Here is a 25,209-nt window from a genome sequence, read left to right on the forward strand (position 1 = left end):
GCCGGTTGGCTCAGCGGTAGAGCGTCGGCCTAGCGTGCGGAGGACCTGGGTTCGATTCCCGGCCAGGGCACACAGGAGAAGCGCCCATTTGCTTCTCCACCCCTCCGCCACACTTTCCTCTCTGTCTCTCTCTTCCCCTCCTGCAGCCAAGGCTCCATTGGAGCAAAGATGGCCCGGGCGCTGGGGATGGCTCTGTGGCCTCTGCCTCAGGCGCTAGAGTGGCTCTGGTCGCAACATGGCGACGCCCAGGATTGGCGGAGCATCGCCCCCTGGTGGGCAGAGCGTCGCCCCATAGTGGGCGAGCCGGTGGATCCCGGTCGGGCACATGCGGGAGTCTGTCTGACTGTCTCTCCCTTTTTCCAGCTTCAGGAAAAAAAAAAAAATGATGTTAGCTGATGGTTTATCATATATGGCCGTTATCATGTTGAGATATTTTCCTGCTATACCCATTTTGTTGAGAGTCTTAAACATAAAATTGTGTTGTATTTTATCAAAAGCCTTTTCTGCATCTATTGATAAGATCATGTGGTTTTTGTTCTTTGTATTGTTGATATGGTGTATTATGTTAACCGTTTTATGTATGTTGAACCATCCTTGAGATTCTGGGATGAATCCCACTTGATCATGATGTATTATTTTTTTAATATGTTGTTGTATTCAATTTGCTAGCATTTTGTTTAGTATTTTAGCATCTGTATTCATTAGAGAGATTGGTCTGTAATTTTCTTTTTTTGTGCCATCCTTGCCTGGTTTTGGGATGAGGGTTATGTTGGCCTCATAAAATGTGTTTGGAAGTATTGCTTCTTCTTCAATTTTTTGGAAGACTTTGAGTAGAATAGGAACCAAGTCTTCTTTGAATGTTTGATAAAATTCGCTGGTTTAGCCGTCTGGGCCTGGACTTTTATTTTTGGGGAGGTTTTTAATGGTTATTTCTATTTCTTCTCTACTAATGGCTCTGTTTAGGCTTTCTGCTTTTTCTTGACTCAGTCTAGGAAGGTTGTATTGTTCTAGGAATTTATCCATTTCTTCTAGATTGTTGAATTTAGTGGCATAAAGTTTTTCATAGTATTCTACAATAATTCTTTGTATATCTACGGTGTCCGTGGTGATTTCTCCTCTTTCATTTTGGATTTTGTTTATATGAGTTCTTTCTCTTTTTTCCTTGGTAAGTCTTGCCAAGGGTTTGTCAATTTTGTTGATCTTTTCAAAGAACCAGCTCCTTGTTCTATTAATTTTTTCTATAGTTTTTCTGTTCTCTATTTCATTTATTTCTGCTCTGATTTTTATTATCTCCTTTCTTCAGCTGGTTTTGGGTTGTCTTTGTTCTTCTTTTTCTAGTTCTTAAAGTGTGAAGTTTAGTGGTTCACTTGGGCTCTCTCTTGTTTGTTCATATAGGCCTAAAGTGATATGAACTTCTCTCTTATCACTGCTTTTGCTGCATCCCATAGATTCTGATATGTTGTATTGTCATTTTCGTTTGTCTGTATATATCTTTTGATCTCTGCACTTATTTCTTCTTTGACCCATTCATTTTTTAAAAGTATGTTGTTTAGTTTCCACATTTTTGTGGGATTTTTTTCCCTCTTTTTTGCAGTTGAATTCTAGTTTCAAGGCTTTATGATCAGAAAATATGCTTGGTACAACTTTGATTTTTCTGAATTTGCTGATGTTGTTTTTGTGGCCCAACATATGGTCAATTCTTGAGAATGATCCATGTACACTGGAGAAAAATGTATACTCAGTCACTTTGGAATGAAATGTCCTGTAGATATCTATCATATCCAGGTGCTCTAGTGTTTTGTTTAAGGCCACTATATCTTTGTTGATTCTCTGTTTGGATGACCGATCTAGAGCGTCAGCAGTGTATTGAGGTCTCCAAGTATGATTGTATTTTTGTCAGTTTTTGTTTTAAGGTCAATAAGTAGCTATCTTATATATTTTGGTGCTCCTTGGTTTGGTGCATATATATTAAGAATTGTTATGTCTTCTTGATTCAGTGTCCCCTTAGCCATTATGAAATGGCCATTTTTGTCTCTGAGTACTTTTGCTGTCTTGTAGTCAGCATTATCAGATATGAGTATTGCTACGCCTGCCTTTTTTTTGGATGTTATTTGCTTGGAGTATTGTTTTCCAGCCTTTCACTTTGAATTTGTTTTTATCCTTGTTACTTAGATGAGTTTCTTGTAGACAGCATACAGTTGGATTTTCTTTTTTAATCCATTCTGGTACTCTGTGCCTTCTTATTGCTGAGTTTAATCCATTTAAATTTAGTGTAATTATTGACACTTGTGAGTTCCCTATTGCCATTTTATAGATTGCTTTCTGTTAGTTTTGTGTCTTGTTTGATCCTTCTCTTTTGTTTTTCTATCTTTTGTTTTTATTTGGTTGTATTCCATACATCTTTTCTCTGTTGCTATCTTTTGTAAATCATGTGCTTTTGTGGTGTTTTTTTCAATGGTGGTTACCTTTAAGTAATGAAAAGGGTTCCTACCCTGTACATTGTAGTGCACTACTTTGTGAGTACTTTTGCACTTCATCGTCCTTTGCTACTGTTAATCTCCATCCTCTCCCACCCCTTTCTTTTTGTTGTTGTCACAGTTTAAATTTGGTTTTATTGTGTTCTTCATGGAGCTTTTACTTATGGCTTTGTTGTTGTTGTTTTTTGGGGTTTTTTTGTTCTACAAAAAGAACCTGATTGGAGAATCCCCTTTAGTAATTCCTGGAGTGGGGGTTTTCTGATGATAAATTCCCTCATCTTTTCTGTATCTGTGAATGTTTTTATTTCTCCTTCATATTTGAAGGATAGCTTTGATGGGTATAGTATTCGTGGCTGAAAGTTCCTTTCTTTCAGTATTTTAAATATTGAGGTCCACTCTCTTCTAGCTTGTAGAGTTTCTGTTGAGAAATCTGATGATAATCTAATGGGCCCTCCTTTATATGTTGTATACTTTTTTTCCCTGGCTGCCTTGAGAATTTTTTCTTTGCCGTTGGTTTGTGCGAATTTCATTATGATGTGCCTTGGAGTAGGTTTGTTGGGGTTAAGAAAACTCAGAGTTCTGTTTGCTTCTTGAATTTGAGGCTTTATTTCTTTCCACAGGCTTGGGAAGTTCTCATCTATTATTTGTTTGAGTGTGTTCTCCATTCCATTTTCTCTCTCTTCTCCCTCTGATATACCTATTATTCTTATGTTATTCTTTTTGATGGAGTCAGATAATTCCTGAAGGGCTATTTAATTTTTTTTAATTTTTGAGTCTCTTTCTTCTTCTCTCTGTTGTGCCTCAAGTTGTTTGTCTTCTATTTCACTAATCCTACCTTCTATCTGGCCTGTTCTATTAGCTAAGCTTGTTATCTCATTTTTCAGCTCATGAATTGAGTTTTTCATCTTTGTTTGATTTGTTTTTATAGTTTCAATTTCCTTGATAATATATATACTTTGTGTTCATTGAGTTGTTTTCTGAGCTCCCTAAATTGCCTTTCGTGTTTTCTTGTATATCTCTGAGTATTTTTAGGATTTCTATTTTAAATTCTCTGTCGTTTAACTCCAAGGTTTCCATTATATTAAACTTTTTCTCCATAGATTTTTCCTCATCAGTTTGTGTTTCCTCTCTTTCTTTTGTATCCATGATATTCAATTTTGCCTTCCTTAATGGCATCTGAGGGTGGTTTTGTTGATAGTATTAATGAGATTTAATAAAAAATAAAAAGTTAAAAAAAATAAAAAATCAAAGAGTTGGGGGTTTTTTAATTAATAAATAAAGAAAAATTAATTTTAAATTTAAAAAAAAGAAATTATTCCCCCCTTCCTTTTTTCCTCTCCTCTACTCTCCCCTTTTTCTTGAGAAAATCTTGTGGTGAACTGTGAATTATATTGTACTAAATAGAACAAAAAATACCTGTAATGGAGGGCCTGAATTGGAGAGAAGTAATAAAGGGGCAAAAAGAAATAATAAAAGAAAAAAGGGGGGTATGGACCCACAAAAAGCAAATAAGGAAAAAATTTGGGTCAAGAATAAAATGATTTGCTTTTAGGTGTTGGTTGACTAAGAGTTATGATGAGAGGAATAAAAGGGAAACAGAAAAATGGGGGGACAAATTAAAAAATTACTATTGTATTTAGTGGTACAAGAACTAGATAAAATGGAGAGCCAGGGATGAGAGCACTGCTAGTGAGTTAAAAAGGTGAAGTGAAAACCCCCCAAAATGCCACAAACATAAGTTTGAGTCCCAGATAAGATAATTTGTTTGTTATTGAGGTTTGAATGAGAAGAGATGTAAAGGAGAAAGGAAGAAACTAATATAGAGGGAGAAAAGAAAGAGAGAGAGAAAAAAAAAAAGAAGGAACCACTAAAGGAAGAAAAAAGAAAGGAGAGAGAGAGAGAGTTAAGGGTTTTGGAGTGCAACCCTCATAGAGAGAAAGGAAGAGGAAAGAAAAGATAATGGGAGATGTAACACTTATGGGTAGTGTAGTTCAAGGAGAGGAGAGAGTAAGACCGGCAGAGAATTAAACAACCAAATTAGAGAAGGAAAAAAAAAGTCAAGAATGAAAATAAGAGAAACAAACAAACAAATATAATAAAATGGGATAGGTTATAAAGTCTGCAGATTATTCTTGATTTTGAGAGGTTATCTTCTTGATTTTTCTTTTCTCTCCCTCTTCCTCGTCGGTGACTCTGTACCCCGGGTTTTGCCCCTTTGGCATGCTCAGGTAGAGGTTTGCAGTTGATAAATCTCTATGGCGATGTCATGTATTGGGCTTCAGTCTCGTTGGCAGGTGAGGCTCATTAGCATTTATAGGCTCCGACAGTGAGAGAGTCCATGTTCCTGGAGCCTCTCTCCTAGTCTTTCCTTCCTCAATTAATAGCCTGATAATCCAGCTATGGGGTTGCTGCTGCCTCTGCCTGGATAGTAAGAGACTCAGAGCTGGCAACTCCCCACTCAATTCCCACTCAGCACAGGGCTCTGGGTAAGATTCAGTCAGTCAGAGCTGCTAGCATAATCAGGCGGGGCTTCCGCCCACTCAAACACCTCTGGCTCTGCCACTCTGTCCAGTAACACGGGCGGGCGCCCACTCCCGGGGTGCTTAGAGGAAACTCTCGCTCACTATCTGCACACGCAAACCAGGATATCAGGCCGGCAGTCTCACACTCTGAGTGAAACCCCCACCCGCACGGAAAAGTTCCAGCATTGGAATTGGCTCTCAGTCCCTCCCTATGTGCGGCTTTTTCAGGGCACGGCGGTGGCCTGGAGATTCTGCTTTTGGCCCACACAAAGGCCCCTGACTTTGCCCCTCTGTGGGATAACATGAGTGCCCACTGCCGAGGCACTTGGAGGAATCTCTCGCTCACTATCTGCGCGCACAGACCAGGATATCAGGCCAACCGCCTCACCCTCTGAGTGAAACCCCCACCTGCATGGAAAAGTTCCAGCATTGGAATTGGCTCTCGCTCCCTCCCCATGTGTGGCTTTTTCAGGGCGCTGGGGCGGCCTGGAGATTCTGCTTTTGGCCCACACTGAGGCCTCTGACTCTGCCCCTCTGTGGGATAACATGGGCTCCCACTCTTGAGGTGCTGGGAGGAGTCTCTTGCCCACTCTCCGTGTGTGCAGACCAGGATATCAGGCTGTCCGCTCACCCTCTGAGTGAAATCCCCACTCACACGGAAAAGTTCTAGCATTGGAATTGGCTCTCACTCCCTCCCTGTGCACGGCTTTTTCAGGGCGCTGGGGCTGCCCGGAGATTCTGCTTTCGGCCCACACAAAGGCCTCTGACTCTGCCTTTCTGTGGGGTAACACGGGTGCCCACTCCCGGGGATTTCGAAGGAATCTCTCGCCCACTATCTGTGCGCGCCGACCAGGAGATTGGGGAAAATGGCTGCACCACTTGTCTTTCTTTGTCTGGGTTTGGTGCGAATGTTAGCTTGTATTGCCTGGGTTGCCACAGGCACAGTTTTTCCTCAGCTTGGATCTCCATGCCACAGCCTGGTTTGGCCGTTTGTGCCACGGCCTGGATCTATTCATCCCCTTTGCATGCCTTAGTTTCTATACTCTCAGTTCCCAGTGAAAGCAGACCTATTTAGGTTAGTGAGGAAGGCAGAGCATTTCTTACTCCCTATTTCCTTCAGGGTTTAATTATATATTTAGCCAATTTTTCGCTCGACCATACCTTCGGGTGTATTGAGAAACATCTGGAGGCTCCAAGGATAGGTTTTTCTGTTTCTGGTTGAAGATCTTGTTGAGTTTTGGGGGAGATTTATCGGTATCGTTTCCTACCGCACCATTACTCTGACGTCATCTCAACAAGTTTCTTTAATAGTTCTTTTGTTGCAGGTCTGTTGGCAACAGATTGGCACAGATTTTATTTCCTGAAAAATAACCTTATTTTCCCTTTATTTTTAAAGTATATGTTCACTGGGCATAGAATTCTACATTGGCAATTATATATCTTCAGCATTTTAAGATACTTCTCCATTATCTTCCCATTCTTTTTGATAAAAGGTCAACTGTCTTACTTTTGCTCTTTTGAAGATAATGTATCACTTTTTTACTACTTTTCAAATTTTCTGTTTGGTCTTTAGGAGTTTTACTAAGTGCCAGCTAATGTGTTCTTTGTGTTTATTTTGATTTGGGGTTTTCAGAGGTTCTTGAATTGATACCTCTCCTGAGACTAGAAAATTTTCAGCTATGTTTTTTCAAATATTATGCTGCTGCCTCATTCTTTCTTGCCTCTTCCTTTGAAACTCTTTTTTTAAAAATTGGACCTTTCCATTGTATTTCACTTATCTTTCTCTTATCTTCCATCCCTTTTTGGCTGTTTGTACTTCAATTTGGATAAGTTCTATCAACCTTTCAGTTTACTAATTCTATGCTCTGTGTCTAATATGGATTTTAGCAAAACCTATCTATTGAGTTCTTAATTTCAGGCATTGCATTTTTTACTTTAGAATTTCTACTTAATTCCAAATTACCTTTTTACAGATCACCTGTGGGGCTGTATCTTAAGATGCCTAGTAATTTTCTTGAATGCAAAACATTCCACATGAAACATTTTAGACACTTTATATGACTCACATTCACCAAAGAGGGGTTTACCTTTTCCTCTGTTAGGCAGAAAGAGTAGAGAATGAATCATTTTAATCTAATCATGTACTAAGTTGAATCAAAGTTGAGGTGAAGTTTTGGTAAGGCTTCAGTCCTAGTGTGTTCTTCAGGACCTTCTCCATTTTTCTCAGCATACTGAGACTGCAGAAAGGTCTGTTCTAAATTTGAAGGTAAAATACAAAAATCACTTAGACTCCACAACACCTCAAATGAGAATATGAAATATGATGGGAAAGGTTAAGCAGAAAGAAGAGAGAATGGCTATAGTCCCAACTTAGGGAAGATTTGTTGTGAAGAAGGCAGACAAATATCTGGAAGATATATGTTTAGTCAGGAGGCATTTTTAACAGAGAGAGTACAGGAAACTACAGATAGTGTCAAGATGGTATCATTGCCAGTATGTTGTGCAGTTCTTGGTAGAGAAAGACAGTGCCTGATTTCACTGCCTTTGGTAAATGAAGGGAAGCAGCCAGGAAGTTGGGAGACAATATGAACAGGAGAAGTAACTATGGATGTGAAACAAAAGACCTGGGCTATGGGAAGTGTGGGGAATCAGTAGAGGCCGCTACTTGAATCTTTGGAGAACAGACATTTAGAGCAAGAAAATAAAAGACTTCAAAGATGATGATGAATGGAGAAAAAATAAAATACAGTTCATTGGGGATGGGCAAAAATCAAGAGTTCAGTTTTATAAATGTTGAAATCATTGACAGAGAAATGAATTCTAAAGTCATCAGAGTGCATCAGGTTATTGCAGCCATAGTATTGAATAAGCACATCCAGGGAAAGGATGGAGAGGTAAGATGATCGACACTGAAGACCTGAGACATGTCACCATCCAGAAGTCAGGGAGATAAACTAGGGCGGTGGAAGGCTGAGTGAAGACAATGTTTCCAAACAGGAATAATTAACCTTGTGGAATCTTGCTGAAATGTCAGGAGGAGGATCACAATGATGACCCTCTGAATCTGACACAAAGGCTAGAACAGGCCAGGGATGTAATGAAGATGGAAACTTGGTGGGAATGAAGACAGGGAAAGTGAATTCGGGCTCCATAGATAGTTCCTTAGAGAAGTTTTGATACATAGGGTTTTCTTCCCTAAAATCAGAAAAGCTAGAATCTGGTTAGTTGAAATTGAAATTTCAGAAACTGTATTGGCAAGGTTTAAGCTATGGTGGCTGAGGTATGGAGGAAGAATAGATCACTGAAACCAAGAAGGAACTGAGAAAGGGGGGCTTTGGATGAATCATCTATGTAGATTTGAATGCACCAAACTTGACAAACGAGTGAGTGGTAGGAAAAACAGTTGGTCATGTGTTTATGTCATTAGGGAACAAAGGGAGTGGCTAGGATATTAGCCAATGACAAGACAAGCATGAACATTGTAGAACAGTTTGGGAATTTATAAAACTCTATGAGAATTAAAAGAGAGAAATGTCTCCATCTGCCAGGGCCACAGGGGAAGCTTTGTTTTCAGGGGACAGCAGAGTTTCAGTTATGGCACTAAAAATAGTCTGTGTCCCAGAAGCCCCCACTGAAGGATGTATAAAAAAGAGGCTGTGCAAAAATAAAGTGATAATGAATGATCTCAGAGTCAGTTTCAGAGGACCCAGGGGAAGGGCCTGCTCTCCAGTATTCAGGCCATAGAGCAGCCTGGGGAAGGAAGGTCTAAAGGCTTCCAGAGGTGTGATAGGAGGGTCCTCAGCTGATTCTTGAATGGATAACTGAAAGCCTCTATATTTAGGCTTTTGCCAAGATGCTCTGAGTCTCTTCTTTAAGTAAAACATACAAGAAGTTTTTTAAAAAGGAGGCATTAATGGCAGCCATTTTTATGCCTCTGAAGACAAACCCGGAAGGAAGGCTTCTGCACTGGGTCCCCAAACAGGCTCATTGCCAAGGCTGCTGGGATGGCCTTACACTTACCTAGGAGTGATGGCCACATGCACCAAGCCCAGAAATGACTACTGCGCCAGCCTCTATAACAACCATGACCAACTTGTCATTTTTTTTCCAAGTCCATAGGTGTGGACCCTGTGCCGGCTAAGCTGTCCTATGACAAGTCACATGACCAAGTGTGGGTCCTGAGCTGGGGAGACATGCACAAGTCCCAACCAAGCCTCCAGGTATGTTGACCCCATGGAGGCTGACACCTAACCCACAGGAAAAGCCTCTCTCCCCATTTAACTGTCTCCTAGTTCTCTAGTGTCTAAACACATTCATCCAAAATATGTCCATAAAGGCTCGAGGAAAGAGTAGAAAACAGCCTCACAGGCGATTGACAGGGCATCTTCAGCAAGGCCTGCTATTAAAGACAGTAACTGACAACAAAGAGGGTTCTGATGTTGCGACAGCCAGAATGTGTGGTCCCACAACACCCACCATCCTGATTCAGGAGCTCCTGGGGTCAAACAGCAGTGAAGCACTGGAGTCCAGGCAGGAAGAAGGGAGACAGGCTCTCTTCACCCTGGGCCAGGTGGGCTAGAGAATCAGTGTTAAAGCAAGCACTAGCTACTGGCCACAAAGGAAAAGCAGCTGGTCACATTCATAAACAGAAGCATATTTACAGAGTGCTTCCAGTGTGCTTTGGCACAAAACAGTCAGGTCATCTGCCCCCAGTCTGACCCTGACAGCAGGCTCTGCAGCCCCTACCCCTTGTATCACCTCCCGGGAAGAATGTGGCCCGGAGATCTGTGGGCATCCTCCCCCCTTCCTCCTCCCTCCTCCAGCCACCCGTGTTGAGTGTGCCGCACTCAGCCTTTCTCATCAGGGATACATGAGAGAAGTAAGCTACAAACAGTGATTTGAATGCTCATTTTCCCAGTTCTCCTGAAAATGGTGCGTAGAACCGAACCATTCTAGATACACAGAAACATTGATTCATGCCATACAATGGATGTATTGAGGTTTGGGGTTTAATTCTTTCTCAGAACCTGAGGTGAGAAGGAGCTGCAGATAGAGCCAGATTTGCCCTGTCCCCAAGACTGGTGAGAGGCCAGGGACACCTGAGTATAGAGAAGCTTCCTCCCAGGGACTGGACGCCTGCTTTTCTCTGCTGCACTGGGGGCGGACACAACTTTACCTCCTGTAAACTGAGACTACTGTCACTCGATGGACTCATCAACCAGTCCTGAGCCCCCATGAGCTGACAACAAATAATAACAACCCACTAGAGGACCTAGGACCCAGAAGAAAGATCACTCAGAAAAGAGGACAAGCCCATAGAAATGGTATTATTAATATTTTTGGTCCATCTGGCAGCTCTAAGAAAGCACTTAAGAAAACTTGAGGTGAGGGTCCACCAAAAATCTCCTGGAACTAAAAATGAACAAAAATTACTTTTCTAATTTCCAACAACAGTAGCTAAGTTAAGAAATGCATGGTTTCTACTGAGACCCAAATAGTGACCTGAAATACAAAGAACAAGAAAATCTCAAATCATCATAGATCAAATATATGATGAGATTGAGACTTGACATCTCAAGTTCAACAGAAATTTAGAAAGAGAAAAAGAAAAAGATGGAATGAAATCCAACATTAAATACATTTGAAGTAAAATTTACAAGCTAAAAATCGTACTCGTAGATGGAAAAGGATCTACAACTTCCTGGCTAGACTGATGAGTAATGACACATCTCTGCCTTTGTTGGTAAAAGGGTAAAGGGGAAATCTTACAAGGCAGAAAGAACGCGTTACCTCTAAAAAAAAACCAACAATGCGATGGGTCTTGAACTTTTCACCTGCAACAGAAGCTGGAAGATCATGGAATCATATCAACATGTGACTTAAAAGGACTGACATCCAATAACCCTACACCCCACCAAGATATTGTTTACCTGTCAGGACAAAAGAAAGATACAAGAATATGCAAGAATCCAAAGAGTGTACTGCTGATGTTTGAGGAACCAGATCAGAGACAACAAGGCAGAGAAAGATAAAGAGAAGACAGTCGTAAGTGAGGAGTCTGGAGAGGAACGTGTAAAATTAAAAGTAAGATGGATGAGGAGAGACTATCTGGAAATATGCACTAAATAAAGATATTTGAATTAGAAGAGGCACCCTGAAAGAGAAGTCCTGATACCAGGGATAACTAAAGATAAATTATTTCAGTAAATAGGAGAGCACAGAGTGGAAGGAAGAGGCGAGAGTAAGAATACTCAAAAATGTCATCTTACTGGGATAAGAGAGGATATTGAAAATGTTTGAAATGAATAGCTGAGACCTGAATCTCATTTCAAAGGCAACAAACTGAATTCTCATATTAAAAGCAGAGATGGTCAGATTGGGCTTAAAGGATAAAAGAGGGAAGAGAACAAGCTAGTTATAACTTGTTTATAAGAAGCAAAGGAAACAAAATGATAATATGAGATTAAATTTAAAGGGGTAAAAATAGTGATGATAGGGGAATTGAAAGATATGTACAAGTGGTAATATTAGTATCAGACAAGATATAATTTAAGGTTAAAAGCACTAATGAGCACAAAGAGAGACATGTTACAACAGACATCTAATAGATACTCAACAACATGACAACTAAATACATAGAGCAAGCCTGACCTGTGGTGGCGCAGTGGATAAAGCGATGACCTGGAAATGCTGAGGTCGCCGGTTCGAAACCCTGGACTTGCCTGGTCAAGGCACATATGGGAGTTGATGCTTCCAGCTCCTCCCCCCTTCTCTCTCTCTGTCTCTCTCTCCTCTCTAAAAATGAATAAATAAAATAAAAAAAAATACATAGAGCAAGAGTGATTGAAATTACAAAGGGAATTTGATTTAAAATGCACTTAAATTGTACATACTGTGGAGACAAAATTGACATGGGAATATTGAATAACATGAAAAAGAAACTTGCTTTAATTAATATACAGGAAACCTTTCATCTGCCAAATAGTTTTTTCACATGTTCACATATAGATAAGTGTACCAGTAATCATGAAAAAAATTTTTACAAATTTTGTAGATGTTATACATTATCTGATAATTAGAAATAATTAAAATGTGACCTAATAAGAAAACACTTTTAGATCATCATTAGATCAAAGGAAATTAAAAGGGAAATTAAACTGTCACAAAGGCAATGAAAAAGAGACCATTTCGCATCAAAACCTATGGGAGACAGAAAAAGCTGTACGCAAGAAATATTTGTGTCTTAAAAGCCCTCAGAGGAAGTACTTGTGTTAAGAAATTAGAAAAATCCCTGGCTGGTTGGCTCAGCAGTAGAGTGTTGACCCGGCATGTGGAAGTCTCGGGTTCAATTCCCAGCCAGGGCACACAGGAGAAGCGCCCATCTGCTTCTCCACCCTTCCCCCTCTCCTTTCTCTCTATCTCTTCCCCTCCTGCAGCCTGGGCTCCATTGGAACAAAGTTGGCCCGGGTGCTGAGGATGGCTCCATGGACTCCACCTCAGGCGCTAGAATGGCTCCAGTTGCAACAGAGCAATGCCCCAGATGAGCAGAGCATTGCCCCCTAGTGGGCATGCTGGGTGGATCCCAGTCGGGTGCATGTGGGAGTCTGTCTGCCTCCCTGCTTTTCACTTCAGAAAAATACAAAAAGAGAGAAAGAGAGAGAGAGAGAGAGAGAACAAAGTCACTAGTAAGAATAAAAAGACTAAAATTAATAAAAACAAAATAATAAAGAAATAGAGAAACAGATAAATCCTCATATCTGATTAAAAAATAGACAAATGAACAAGAGAGGGATATGAATGCAGATGCAGGAGAATGGAAAGTACTATAAAATGCTACTACATTGCAGTTCTGGGCAGCAAATTTTAAAACCTAAAAGAAATGATTATTTACAAAATGTGGGAAAACAAAAACAAACTGACCTAAGGAAAACTAGAACAATTATCTAGAAGAGGATTCTAAAAGGTGAAAGATCTATCATAGAAACATGTACATCTGAGTTTTCACAAACCTTCAAAAAAGTGTCATTTCAAAACTGATTGGTTTATAGTTTTATTTTCTCATACTATTTTTAATCTCACAAATACAAAAACAAAATTCTAATTATATTATTAGAATTAGCATCCAGCAATGCATCTAATTGCTCAAGCTGAAAACATTCCCAGATGCAATGAGAGTTCACTCCCAGGAAATCAGTCAACATTACAGCACAAACAAAACAGGAAAAAAATCTATGTTTTCAATAAATGCTGAAAAGGCATTTAATTAAATGCAGCAGACAGTCTTAATAAAATACCTAAAATAGGACTAGAAGGAAACTTCTTAAATATAATGAAGACTATTTCCCAGAAACCAAGAGCAAATTCTGCCTAAATGATAAAACAGTAAAAGCATGCTAATTAATATCAGTAATTAGAACATGATGTCTACCATCACCATAATTGGCAAATCTAGGAAAGGCACTATGATGGAGGAAATTAAATAGATTGAGTAAACCTACCTTCATCACTGTCTGCCGGCATTAAGGAAATGGATACCTCTGAAAAATGCTTCTAGAAAGGTCAGCTGCACAACCTCTGTGATGAGTTTGGAAATATGAACCCAGCAACTAGACTGCTCAGAACTATCCGAAGACCACGATTACCAATATGGACAAAGATTCAGCTACAACATTACATGTTACTGCATTCTTTGTACTTGCAAAACATTAAAAATAATATTCTGATATTTCTAAAATATCCAGCACTAACAAACTGACTATACACACTTGGCTGTGACTACAGGAGGATGTTTCTGTAAAGGCAACCTGCCCCTGGAAGCCAGTGTTTGAACCTTTGGCATCTTCTTGAACCCTGCCCAGCACACTCCTACCCACTCACTAGCAGGTACAGCTTTTAGCTATCTCTCAGCCTGTCCAACTGGATACTTTGCCCCTCCCCTTCCCCAAATGTAATTCCTCAGCTGGTTTATCCTCCTCTGAGGCAGATGCTCAGTCTCCCTTACCCCATGCTGATCACCAAGTGACTGACATCCAGCCACATATGTATGCCTCCTGTACCAAGCTCATAGGGCCAACAAATTTGAGTTCAACACTTATCTTGGTGTCACTGATATATCCAACCACATGCTAGTACACAAGCCAAGGAACTCGATGCTTGTTGGAGCAGGTAGTCTGGCGTGCCCACATCCGTTCAGTGGCCTGAGATACTGCATTTTGATGAAGTAACCCCTGGGTACAGGGTGTCAAGAGTGCTGATGCATGAGCAACACTGACAGCCTGTAAGTTCCCATCTCTAGCATAAGCTAAAATGACAGACCTGCTATCAAGCAAGGATTGCATAGCTTCTTGGAATTTTCTGGCATTTCTCTCTAGATGCTTTAAGATCCAGTTTCCCAATGCTGACCCTTCGTTCATGCCCAGTTCTCTGAGATTTTCCTCATGGACTTGCCCTGGAAGTGTCCTTTGGTTATTTTTTTAATCTCAGGAAAATAACATAATGTAACTATAGAACTATAGAGCTGCCCCCAGATTGAAAGGGACAGCCGCCTGACCTGTGGTGGCTCAATGGGTAAGGCGTCAACCTAGAACACTATGGTCATGGGTTTGAAACCCTGGGTGTGCCTGGTCAAGGCACATACGAAAAGCAACTACTATGAGTTGATGCTTCCTGCTCCTCTCCCCACCCCTTTCTCTCTCTCTCTCTCTCTCTCTCTCTCTCTCTCTCTCCTTTTCTCCTTTCTCTAAAAAAAAAATAAAATAAAATCTTAAAAAAAAAGAAAAAGTGACAGTCCTCATCATTCCAATCTGGCATTCTGCCAGCTGACTCTCCCACCCAACCCCCCAAAGCATGAGTCAGAAAATACTCAAACCTCAAACCTTCCTGAGGAGGCAGCCAGGTGCTGTTTGTTTCATCACAAAAGTAGAAGCCAGAAGGCAATCTCATTCACAAAAGGAAAAACAGGCCAGAGCACCAATCTACGGGAGTCATGAAGCCCCACCCAAGACTCTCCTGGCCTAAAACTGCAGAAATCTGGATCCTTCTGTCCACACAGACACAACAACAGGATCAAAAGATCAGAAGCATCTTAGCTCCCCCTTCAGGGTCTAGCCTCTGCCTTCTGCCCTGCTCAGAGAGGCTAACTTGTTCTCAAGCCAAAATTGCTCACTAGTGACGTCACGGAAATGGCGCCGTGAGCAGCACGTCCGACAGATCTCCCCTAAATCACAACAAATTTATCAACTAGAAACAGAAAAATTTATCCTCGGAGCATTCCGGAGTTCCACACAAACTGAAAGTGAAAGGACTGTTATCACTTGAATCTGAGAGACGAGGGTGTGGAGGAAGCTACAGCGACGTTCATTCAAGCCGCGAGGGAGTGCGCCTGTGTGCTATCAACAAGACCACCCTCAGATGCCAATAAGAAAGAGAAAATCGAATATTATGGATACAAAAGAAAGAGAGGTAACACAAATAGATGTGGAAAAATCTATGGAGAAAAGACTTAACATATTGGAAGCCTTGGAGCTAAATGACAGAGAATTTAAAATAGAAATCTTAAAAATACTCAGAGATATACAAGAAAACACAGAAAGGCAATATAGGGAGATCAGAAAACAACTCAATGAACACAAAGAATATATTACCAAGGAAATTGAAACTATTAAAACAAATCAAACAGAAATGAAAAACTCAATTCACGAGCTGAAAAACGAGGTAACAAGCTTAGCTAACAGAACAGCCCAGATTGAGGATAGGATTAGTGAAATAGAAGACAAACAACTTGAGGCACAACAGAGAGAAGAAGAAAGAGACTCAAAAATAATAAAAAACGAGAAAGCCCTACAGGAATTGTCTGACTCCATCAGAAAGAATAACATAAGAATAATAGGTATATCAGAGGGAGAAGAGAAAGAAAATGAAATGGAGAATATACTCAAACAAATAATAGACGAGAACTTCCCAAGCCTGTGGAAAGAACTAAAGCCTCAAATTCAAGAAGCAAACAGAACACCAAGTTTTCTTAACCCAAACAAACCCACTCCAAGGTACATCATAATAAAGATGACACAAACCAATGACAAAGAAAAAATTCTCAAGGCAGCCAGGGAAAAGAAGAGTACAACATATAAAGGAAGGCCTATTAGATTATCATCAGATTTCTCAGCAGAAACTCTACAAGCTAGAAGAGAGTGGACCCCAATATTTAAAGCCCTGAAAGAGAGGAACTTTCAGCCAAGAATACTATACCCATCAAAGCTATCCTTCAAGTATGAAGGAGATATAAAAACATTCACAAATACAGAAAAGATGAGAGAATTTATCAACAGAAAGCCCCCACTCCAGGAAATACTAAAGGGGGTTTTCTAACCAGATTCAAAGAACAAAAGAAAACAACACCACAAGTAACAGCTCCACCAAGAACACAATAAAACCAAACTTAAACTGTGACAACAAAGGAAAAAAAGGGGGGAGAGGATGGAGATTAACAGTAGCAAAGGACGATGAAGTGCAGAAATACTTATAAGATAGGGTACTACAATGAATATGGTAGGTACCCTTTTCATTACTTAATGGTAACCACCCTTGAAAAAACCACCACAAAAACACTTGACTTAAAAAAGGTAGCAACAGAGGAAAGAAGTATAGAACACAAACAAACAAAAACAAATGATAGAAAAACAAAAGAGAAGAATCAAACTAGATACAAAACTAACAGAAAGCAATTTATAAAATGGCAGTAGGGAACCCACAAGTGTCAATAATTACACTAAATGTAAATGGATTAAACTTACCAATAAAAAGACACAGAGTAGCAGAATGGATTAAAAAAGAAAATCCAACTATATGCTGCCTACAAGAAACACATCTAAGCAACAAGGATAAAAACAAATTCAAAGTGAAAGGCTGGAAAACAATACTCCAAGCAAACAACACCCAAAAAAAAGCAGGCGTAGCAATACTCATATCTAATAATGCTGACTACAAGACAGAAAAAGTACTCAGAGACAAAAATGGTCATTTCATAATGATTAAGGGGAAGTTGAATCAAGAAGACATAACAATCCTTAATATATATGCACCAAACCAAGGAGCACCAAAATATATAAGACAGCTACTTATTGACCTTAAAACAAAAACTAACAAAAATATAATCATACTTGGAGACCTCAATACACCGCTGACGGCTCTAGATCAGTCATCCAAACAGAGAATCAATAAAGATATAGTGGCCTTAAACGAAATACTAGAACACCTGGATATGATAGACATCTACAGGACACTTCACCCCAAAGCGACAGAGTATACATTTTTCTCTAGTGTACATGGAACATTCTCAAGAATTGACCATATGTTGGGCCACAAAGACAATATCAGCAAATTTAGAAAAATTGAAATTGTACCAAGCATATTTTCTGATCATAAAGCCTTGAAACTAGAATTCAACTGCAAAAAAGAGGGGGAAAAACCCACAAAAATGTGGAAACTAAACAACATACTTCTAAAAAATGAATGGGTCAAAGAAGAAATAAGCGCAGAGATCAAAAGATATATACAGACAAATGAAAATGAAAATACGACATATCAGAATCTCTGGGACGCAGCAAAAGCAGTAATAAGAGGAAAGTTCATATCACTTCAGGCCTATATGAACAAACAAGAGAGAGCCAAAGTAAACCACTTAACTTCACACCTTAAGGAACTAGAAAAAGAAGAACAAAGACAACCCAAAACCAGCCGAAGAAAGGAGATAATAAAAATCAGAGCAGAAATAAATGAAATAGAGAACAGAAAAACTATAGAAAAAATCAATAAAACAAGGAGCTGGTTCTTTGAAAAGATCAACAAAATTGACAAACCCTTGGCAAGACTCACCAAGGAAAAAAGGCACAGGACTCAAATAAATAAAATCCAAAATGAAAGAGGAGAGATCACCACAGACATCATAGATATACAAAGAATTATTGTAGAATACTATGAAAAATTATATGCCACCAAATACAACAATCTAGAAGAAATGGATAAATTCCTAGAACAATACAACCTTCCTAGACTGAGTCATGAAGAAGCAGAAAGCCTAAACAGACCAATCAGCAGGGAGGAAATAGAAAAAACTATTAAAAACCTCCCCAATGGAACAAAAAATCATCAGATTTATATGGAACTATAAAAAACCCCGAATAGCCAAAACAATCCTAAGGAAAAAGAATGAAGCTGGGGGCATTACAATACCTGACTTTAAACTATATTATAGGGCCACGATAATCAAAACAGCATGGTATTGGCAGAAAAATAGACACTCAGACCAATGGAACAGAATAGAAAGCCCAGAAATAAAACCACATATATATATGGTCAAATAATCTTTGATAAAGGGGCCAACAACATACAATGGAGAAAAGAAAGCCTCTTCAACAAATGGTGTTGGGAAAACTGGAAAGCCACATGCAAAAGAATGAAACTCAACTATAGCCTGTCCCCGTGTACTAAAATTAACTCAAAATGGATCAAAGACCTAAATATAAGACCTGAAACAATAAAGTACATAGAAGAAGACATAGGTACTAAAATTATGGACCTGGGTTTTAAAGAACATTTTATGAACTTGACTCCAATGGCAAGAGAAATGAAGGCAAAGATAAATGAATGGGACTACATCAGAATAAAAAGTTTTTGCTCAGCAAGAGAAACTGATATCAAAATAAACAGACAGCCAACTAAATGGGAAATGATATTTTCAAACAACAGCTCAGATAAGGGCCTAATATCCAAAATTTACAAAGAACTCATAAAACTCAACAACAAACAACCAAACAATCCCATAAAAAAATGGGAAGAGGACATGAACAGACACTTCTCCCAGGAAGAGATACAAATGGCCAACAGATATATGAAAAGATGCTCAGCTTCATTAGTTATTAGAGAAATGCAAATCAAAACTACAATGAGATACCACCTCACCCCTGTTAGATTAGCTATTATCAACAAGACGGGTAATAGCAAATGTTGGAGAGGCTGTGGAGAAAAAGGAACCCTCATTCACTGTTGGTGGGACTGTAAAGTAGTACAACCATTATGGAGGAAAGTATGGTGGTTCCTCAAAAAACTGCAAATAGAACTACCTTATGACCCAGCAATCCCTCTACTGGGTATATACCCCAAAACCTCAGAAACATTGATACGTGAAGACACATGTAGCCCCATGTTCATTGCAGCACTGTTCACAGTGGCCAAGACATGGAAACAACCAAAAAGCCCTTCAATAGAAGACTGGATAAAGAAGATGTGGCACATATACACTATGGAATACTACTCAGCCATAAGAAATGATGACATCAGATCATTTACAGCAAAATGGTGGGATCTTGATAACATTATAAGGAGTGAAATAAGTAAATCAGAAAAAAACAAGAACTACATGATTCCATACATTGGTGGAACATAAAAATGAGACTAAGAGACATGGACAAGAGTGTGGTGGTTACCAGGGGTGGGGGGAGGGAGGATATGGGAGGGAGGGAGGGAGAGAGTTAGGGGGAGGGGGAGGGGCACAGTGAACTAGATAGAGGGTGGCGGAGGACAATCTGACTTTGGGCGAGGGGTACGCAACATAATTTAATGATAAAATAATCTAGACATGTTTTCTTTGAATATATGTACCCTGATTTATTAATGTCATCCCATTACCATTAATAAAAATTTATTTAAAAAAAAAAAATTGCTCACTAGCTGACCCAGCTCTTCACCCGGCTGCAAGCCAGCCACCTTTCTGGGCCCTGTCCTTGGGATCGGAGGCTGATGCATGCACCCAGAAGGCAGAGGGCACAGGCTGTCCAGGTCAGGCTCTCTGGCCTGCCCAGGCCCATGGCTTAGTAGCCAATGGACAGGTGCTCAGCCTGACCACAGGGAACCTTCTGGCATGACCTCCAGCCCACTCTCTCATTTTCTCAAACCTCGGGCATCACTTGGGTCTGTCCTGCAGTGCTAACATGCCACAGCAGGGACATGCACCAGGAAATGGCTCAGGTCAGCTCCTGCCAAGTCTACAGGGACAAAGTGTAACCTCCAGGGAAACAGCCATGCTCTGCCACCACCAATTTGTACCAAACAAGACCTAATTCTTTACGTCTCACAGCAAGTCCTCTTGGGGGCACTGGAATCTCTCCCTAGCAGTCTAGTCTAATGGTATGGCCAGCATCCCTGAATGGCATCCCTGCCGGGGTCCTGCTTTCTCTAATAAACAGCGGAGTCACAGCTCTCGGAGCAGGCCTTGGGGAGCAGTATGTGGCAAAGACTCCCAGCAGACCAGCCCAGGCCCCTGGTGTCACAGGAAAATAACCAGTACACAGTTCCACAGGCTAATATTTTCATTATTTAAAAGCTCTCTCCTTTCTCCCAGGGTGGCCTGGTGTTGAGAAGCAGGGCTTCCCTGCTGTGAGGGATGTTGTCTCTGAGCAGGGTGAAGTATCAGTTCTGGTAACCCCCTCTCCGAAGCCCAAACACAAGTCCAACACGGTCTGTAAGGCCAGGGGCCGCCATCGTGGCCATGCACATGCAGGTTCTCATTGAATTCGGGCAGATAGTAAAGAAATGGCGGAGTCGGAGGATGGTGGGCCATTCTGTTTATTGGTGTCTCTCCAAGACAGGCAAGCCACAAGAAAAGCCAAGGGAAAAGCAGAAAATCTGCTTTTCCCATAAAGGGCAAGGGATTAGGGAGGCCCTTGCAATGCTGATAGCAGGAACCAAGAGAGAGTGAGAACCCCTAGTCTGCTTCATTTTATAGTGTAGAAAATTAAAGCCTTTAAGCCAATATACAAATAAAGAAGTCTCTGATACAAAGCCACTTATCTGAGGCCTAAACGGGATTCCTCATAAGAGCGCACCACCTCACATCATGCAACAGTCAAGGGTGTGGGGAAAAGCTTAGTTTTGAGAAGACCTTAGTATTAGAAGGGAGGGAAAGGCTTAGTCTTAAGATTAAGCCTTAGGCCAGTGGTTCTCAAAGTGTGCACCAGGGCATACTGGTGTGCCCTAGAAGATTTCCAGGTGCGCCCTATGCTATTCCAAAGAAATATGTGCCTGTTGGGGACCAAAAAATCAACAAGGTTTTTGGAGTTTAGATTTTTGGGGGACAGAGGTGTGGGGAATTGGCTGTAAGCTGACGGTCTGCCCAAACCCCCACCTCACTTGCCTGATTAGGTTGCAAAAGGCTGTTAAGCTGTGGTGCTGGATTGTTTATACTACTCGCCATGTTCCCGGGAAAGACTGGAGGCAAGTTTCTTCTATCCTTTGTTTGATGTAAAGTTAAGATTATATGTATGGTGGGGGTTTTCTGCACTCAACATAATTAAGAGTAAAAAGAGAGGAATTTTTCAATGTATTGATGAGGAAATGAGAGTTTGCCTTTCAAATATATGCCCAAACATTGAAGAAATTGCTAAGACACATCAGGCTCATGTTTCTCATAAACACAAGAATGAAAAAACTTAACACATTCATGCTAGGACCGGCCGAATTTACTAAATCTTACTAAGAATGTACCTATATATATATAAAGATAACTTTTTTGTCGTTTTTTTTATTTTTAACCCCTCTTTTTTACAAATTCTAAAAAGTATAACTCAAAAGATATAACAAAAATGTTTTCTAATGTCAAAATAAATTTTTTTTTTGTATTTTTGTATTTTTCTGAAGCTGGAAACAGGGAGAGACAGTCAGACAGACTCCCGCATGCGCCCAACCGGGATCCACCCGGCACGCCCACCAGGGGCGATGCTCTGCCCACCAGGGGGCATCGCTCTGCTGCAACCAGAGCCACTCTAGCGCCTGGGGCAGAGGCCAAGGAGCCATCCCCAGCGCCCGGGCCATCTTTGCTCCAATGGAGCCTTCGCTGTGGGAGGGGAAGAGAGAGACAGAGAGGAAGGAGGGGGGGTGGTGGAGAAGCAAATGGGCGCTTCTTCTATGTGCCCTGGCTGGGAATCGAACCCAAGTCCCCCGCACGCCAGGCCGACGCTCTACCGCTGAGGCAACCGGCCAGGGCCTCAAAATAAATTTAATTTTGTCATATTTCTTTTGTTTAATTACCATAAAGGCACGCTTGGACTTTATATTTTTTCTTTAATATTTGACTTAATTATTATAACATATTTCTCAGAAGTTTGTATATAGTGCACCTACAATTATTTGTAGGATTTTAAATGCGCCCTGACTTCAAAAAGTTTGAGAACCACTGCCTTAGGCTATAATGACTTTGCCAGCTTACAGCCTGTCTCCCACACCCAAAGCGAGCAAACATATATGTCATATTTACAAACTTATTTGACCAACACGGTGCCTGCAAGTTCCCACTCTAGAGTCACCACAGCTGACAGTGTGCAGCAGGTCATGCCTGACCAAGCAGGAGCGAGTGATTTAGGCATTCAGTCCTGTCCCACCGCTTCCTCGTCCCTGCCAGTGACATCCCACTCTGGCCCCCATCATCTCTTTCTAGCAGCCAGGCTGCTCAGGCTCTCCCTGGAGCACACAGGGGTTTCCAGGTTTCTAGCCTCCCCCTCTCTCCCAGTACAGGCCCTCACAAGGACTCTGCTCTGTGTTGTAGGTGATCACAGAAGCCAGCACTGGCCAGGGCCAGCACCTCATCCGCACACACTTTGCAGGAGTGGATGACTTCTTCATTCCCCCAACTAACCTCATCATCAATCACATCAGGTGAGACCCACTGGTAAGGCCCTAAGGCACTCTGCGTGCTCCAGCTGTGCCCTGCATGGGGCACCTGTGCCCAGGGTGGGGTCTGTTCCTGTCTCCATCTCTCCTAGTCTTCTTGGGCTGGCTTGGGACCCCATCAGGAAGGGACAGAGAAATGGATCCATCCCCAGTCCTTAATTGTTGAAGTTCAGGAAGGTACTGGCTCCTAATGTCCTCGGGGGCCAGTGAGGTCAGGGAGTCTCACCCTGACAGCGAGAACAGCAGAGGAAAGGAGGAAATGGGAAATGACAGTGGTTAATTGAGTATCTTCTCCTTGTTAGACACACACACAAAAAATAGAAGTGGTCTCGAACCTGTTTTTTTCAGATGAGGAACCTGAGACTCAAAGAAGTTAAGACACTGACCAAGGTCACACAGCCAGGAATTGGCAGTCAAACAAAATGCAGACTCCTTTGAGTGCCCCTTTCTGCCTCATTCTCTGCTAACAGCCCATGGTTCCTCTGGGAGCCCCCAGAGCAGCCATACAGGGGGCCCACAAGGAAACGAGGCCCCCTGGGTGCCTGGTCTACCACCATTCAAAAGAAGAGATTCATAACAGCCATGACCCCAGCTGCAAACCTCATTCCTGCCTGGCCATTCCCCTTCCCAGTTTATTTCAGAGCACCCCTGACACTTTCTGTAAAGTCACCACTGCCAAGACTAAGCCCGCCCTTTATAGTCATCAAAACCCAGTTGTCCTGTGGCACTATTTATGCCTTCCTTTAATCTGACACCAAGCACTTTAGAAATGAGTCATTGTTGCAAGCTGATGCTGGACTTTTAAAATTGGACTTGCCTGTTTATCCTTGCCCAGAAAGGAAAATAACCACTTTATTACCCCCCCTTACAGCCTCCCCCACTGCAGACAGTGCCTGGGGAAGAGCCTCTACTGCGGTTATGAATGGGGACACCCCTCAGAGCAGCCGAATTCAGCTGGAGTCCTGCACTATGAAGCCCATGTGTGTGGCTTTCACATTCAAATTCCTTCCAAGTGGGGTTTTCTTTCCTGCTCTTTCCAAGCTCTGGCTCTTTAAGGAAGCTTCATGGATGCTTAGAGGGCATTTTCCTCACCCCGAGGTGCCATTATTCAAGAGAAAATTGTGGAAGCAATCTTTCTCTATCCCTGTAGGGGTACACAGAGTTAAACTGCCTCTGTGAGCAAGGGATTCAGGAGAGGCTCTCAGATCAAAGGGAAGTCCTACCTGGAGCTACCTTTCTGTAGTTAGCAAGGGCCCACCCCCCCTACCCCCATGAGGACTTTCAGGACTACCACCTACTGAGCCTTTGCACTAAAGCTTCCTCTTAGATTTAATCCTCCCAACAACCTCCAAGGACCTACCCTCTTTAAATTCACAGAAGTTTATACAGGCAAGCAGCTTGCCCCAGGTTCTGCAGCAGGCAGGGCACTCTGTAGCAGCAGCTTTCCAGCAACAAAGGTAAAAGCTTTCCCAGCCCCCCTGCCCAGGATTCACGCCACCAACATCACATATGTGGCCAGAGAAGGGGCTGCCTTTTCCTGCTCCCAGGGAGAGGGAGCACTGATAGGAAACCCGGGCTTGCTTCACTGAATCTGCAAGCCTCAAGTTCTGACTCACAGTCCCAAGAACAGCAAAAATGCAGGCTCTCCTCTGTCCTCGCAGCAGGTGGCACGAGGGCAGGGCGCTTGTCCTTCCCCTCCAGGCACAGGCACAAGGCCTCGGGGCAGCTGATTCACATGCTCCCCTAAGGGAGAACTTTTACCTTCATGTCACAAAAGCATCAGTCCAGGTGTTACCAGACAGAACTGTGCCAGAGCAGGTCTGCCTCGGGCTGGCCTGCAGTGTGTAAGGTTTTGACTTTCTGCAGGAAAGACTTCACAACAGGAGTCCAGGTGATTTTGAGAGTATGTTTATTACAGTTTAGGACAGAAGCAGCAACAGGAGACCTAGGTGGGGCTGCTGCCAGCTCACTGGAATCAGAGAAAAGGGGGCCTTGGAGACGGGCTCAGGGGTTAACCCAGGGAGAGTTGCCATTGCCCATTGCCCATTGCACCCCTGGTTGCAAGTCTCATGGGATCACCTAGAGTTTAGGAGATGCACGCCTGTGGGAGAAGAAGAGGGGGGAGAGGAAGGTATAGGCCTGCTTCCAGGACAGAGAGAGCCCAGGGTCTCCTGTCTTGTGGGTTTTAAAGGCTGAGAGTTTAGGGGTGGTCTCAGGGAGGATCTCAATAGAATATTCATTAGCTTTATGCTGATATGCCAAAGTGAGATTTATTCCCTTAATTCATCCATGGGTGTGGCTGGCACAAATGGCATAATTAGATTTCTGCTATCTCCCTGAGTTGGGTGATTTAAATTATTGACCTTCTGGTCAGGGAGAGGAGTAAAGCATTTACTCTTAAGTGCCCTTGGTTATGGAAGCCAGGATTTTGCAATTTACTACATGGCTGAAAACTGCCTGGTTGTTGAACTCTGTCTCAGTTTCCCTGT

At 41.7% G+C, this 25,209-nt stretch overlaps 1 protein-coding gene across 2 annotated transcripts in view; it reads left to right on the plus strand.

Moving 5' to 3' along the window:
• FSTL4 (follistatin like 4) overlaps positions 1–25,209 on the plus strand; it is a 539,950-nt gene that overhangs the window by 512,573 nt on the left and 2,168 nt on the right. For both annotated transcript variants that reach the window (XM_066278325.1, XM_066278326.1), the window contains 2 exons: positions 9,112–9,219; positions 22,596–22,705. In XM_066278325.1, coding sequence (XP_066134422.1) covers positions 9,112–9,219; positions 22,596–22,705 — 218 coding nt within the window. The remainder of the gene's footprint in view (positions 1–9,111; positions 9,220–22,595; positions 22,706–25,209) is intronic.

The sequence above is a fragment of the Saccopteryx bilineata genome, chromosome 4, assembly GCF_036850765.1.
Source record: "Saccopteryx bilineata isolate mSacBil1 chromosome 4, mSacBil1_pri_phased_curated, whole genome shotgun sequence".
Classification (NCBI taxonomy): domain Eukaryota; kingdom Metazoa; phylum Chordata; class Mammalia; order Chiroptera; family Emballonuridae; genus Saccopteryx; species Saccopteryx bilineata.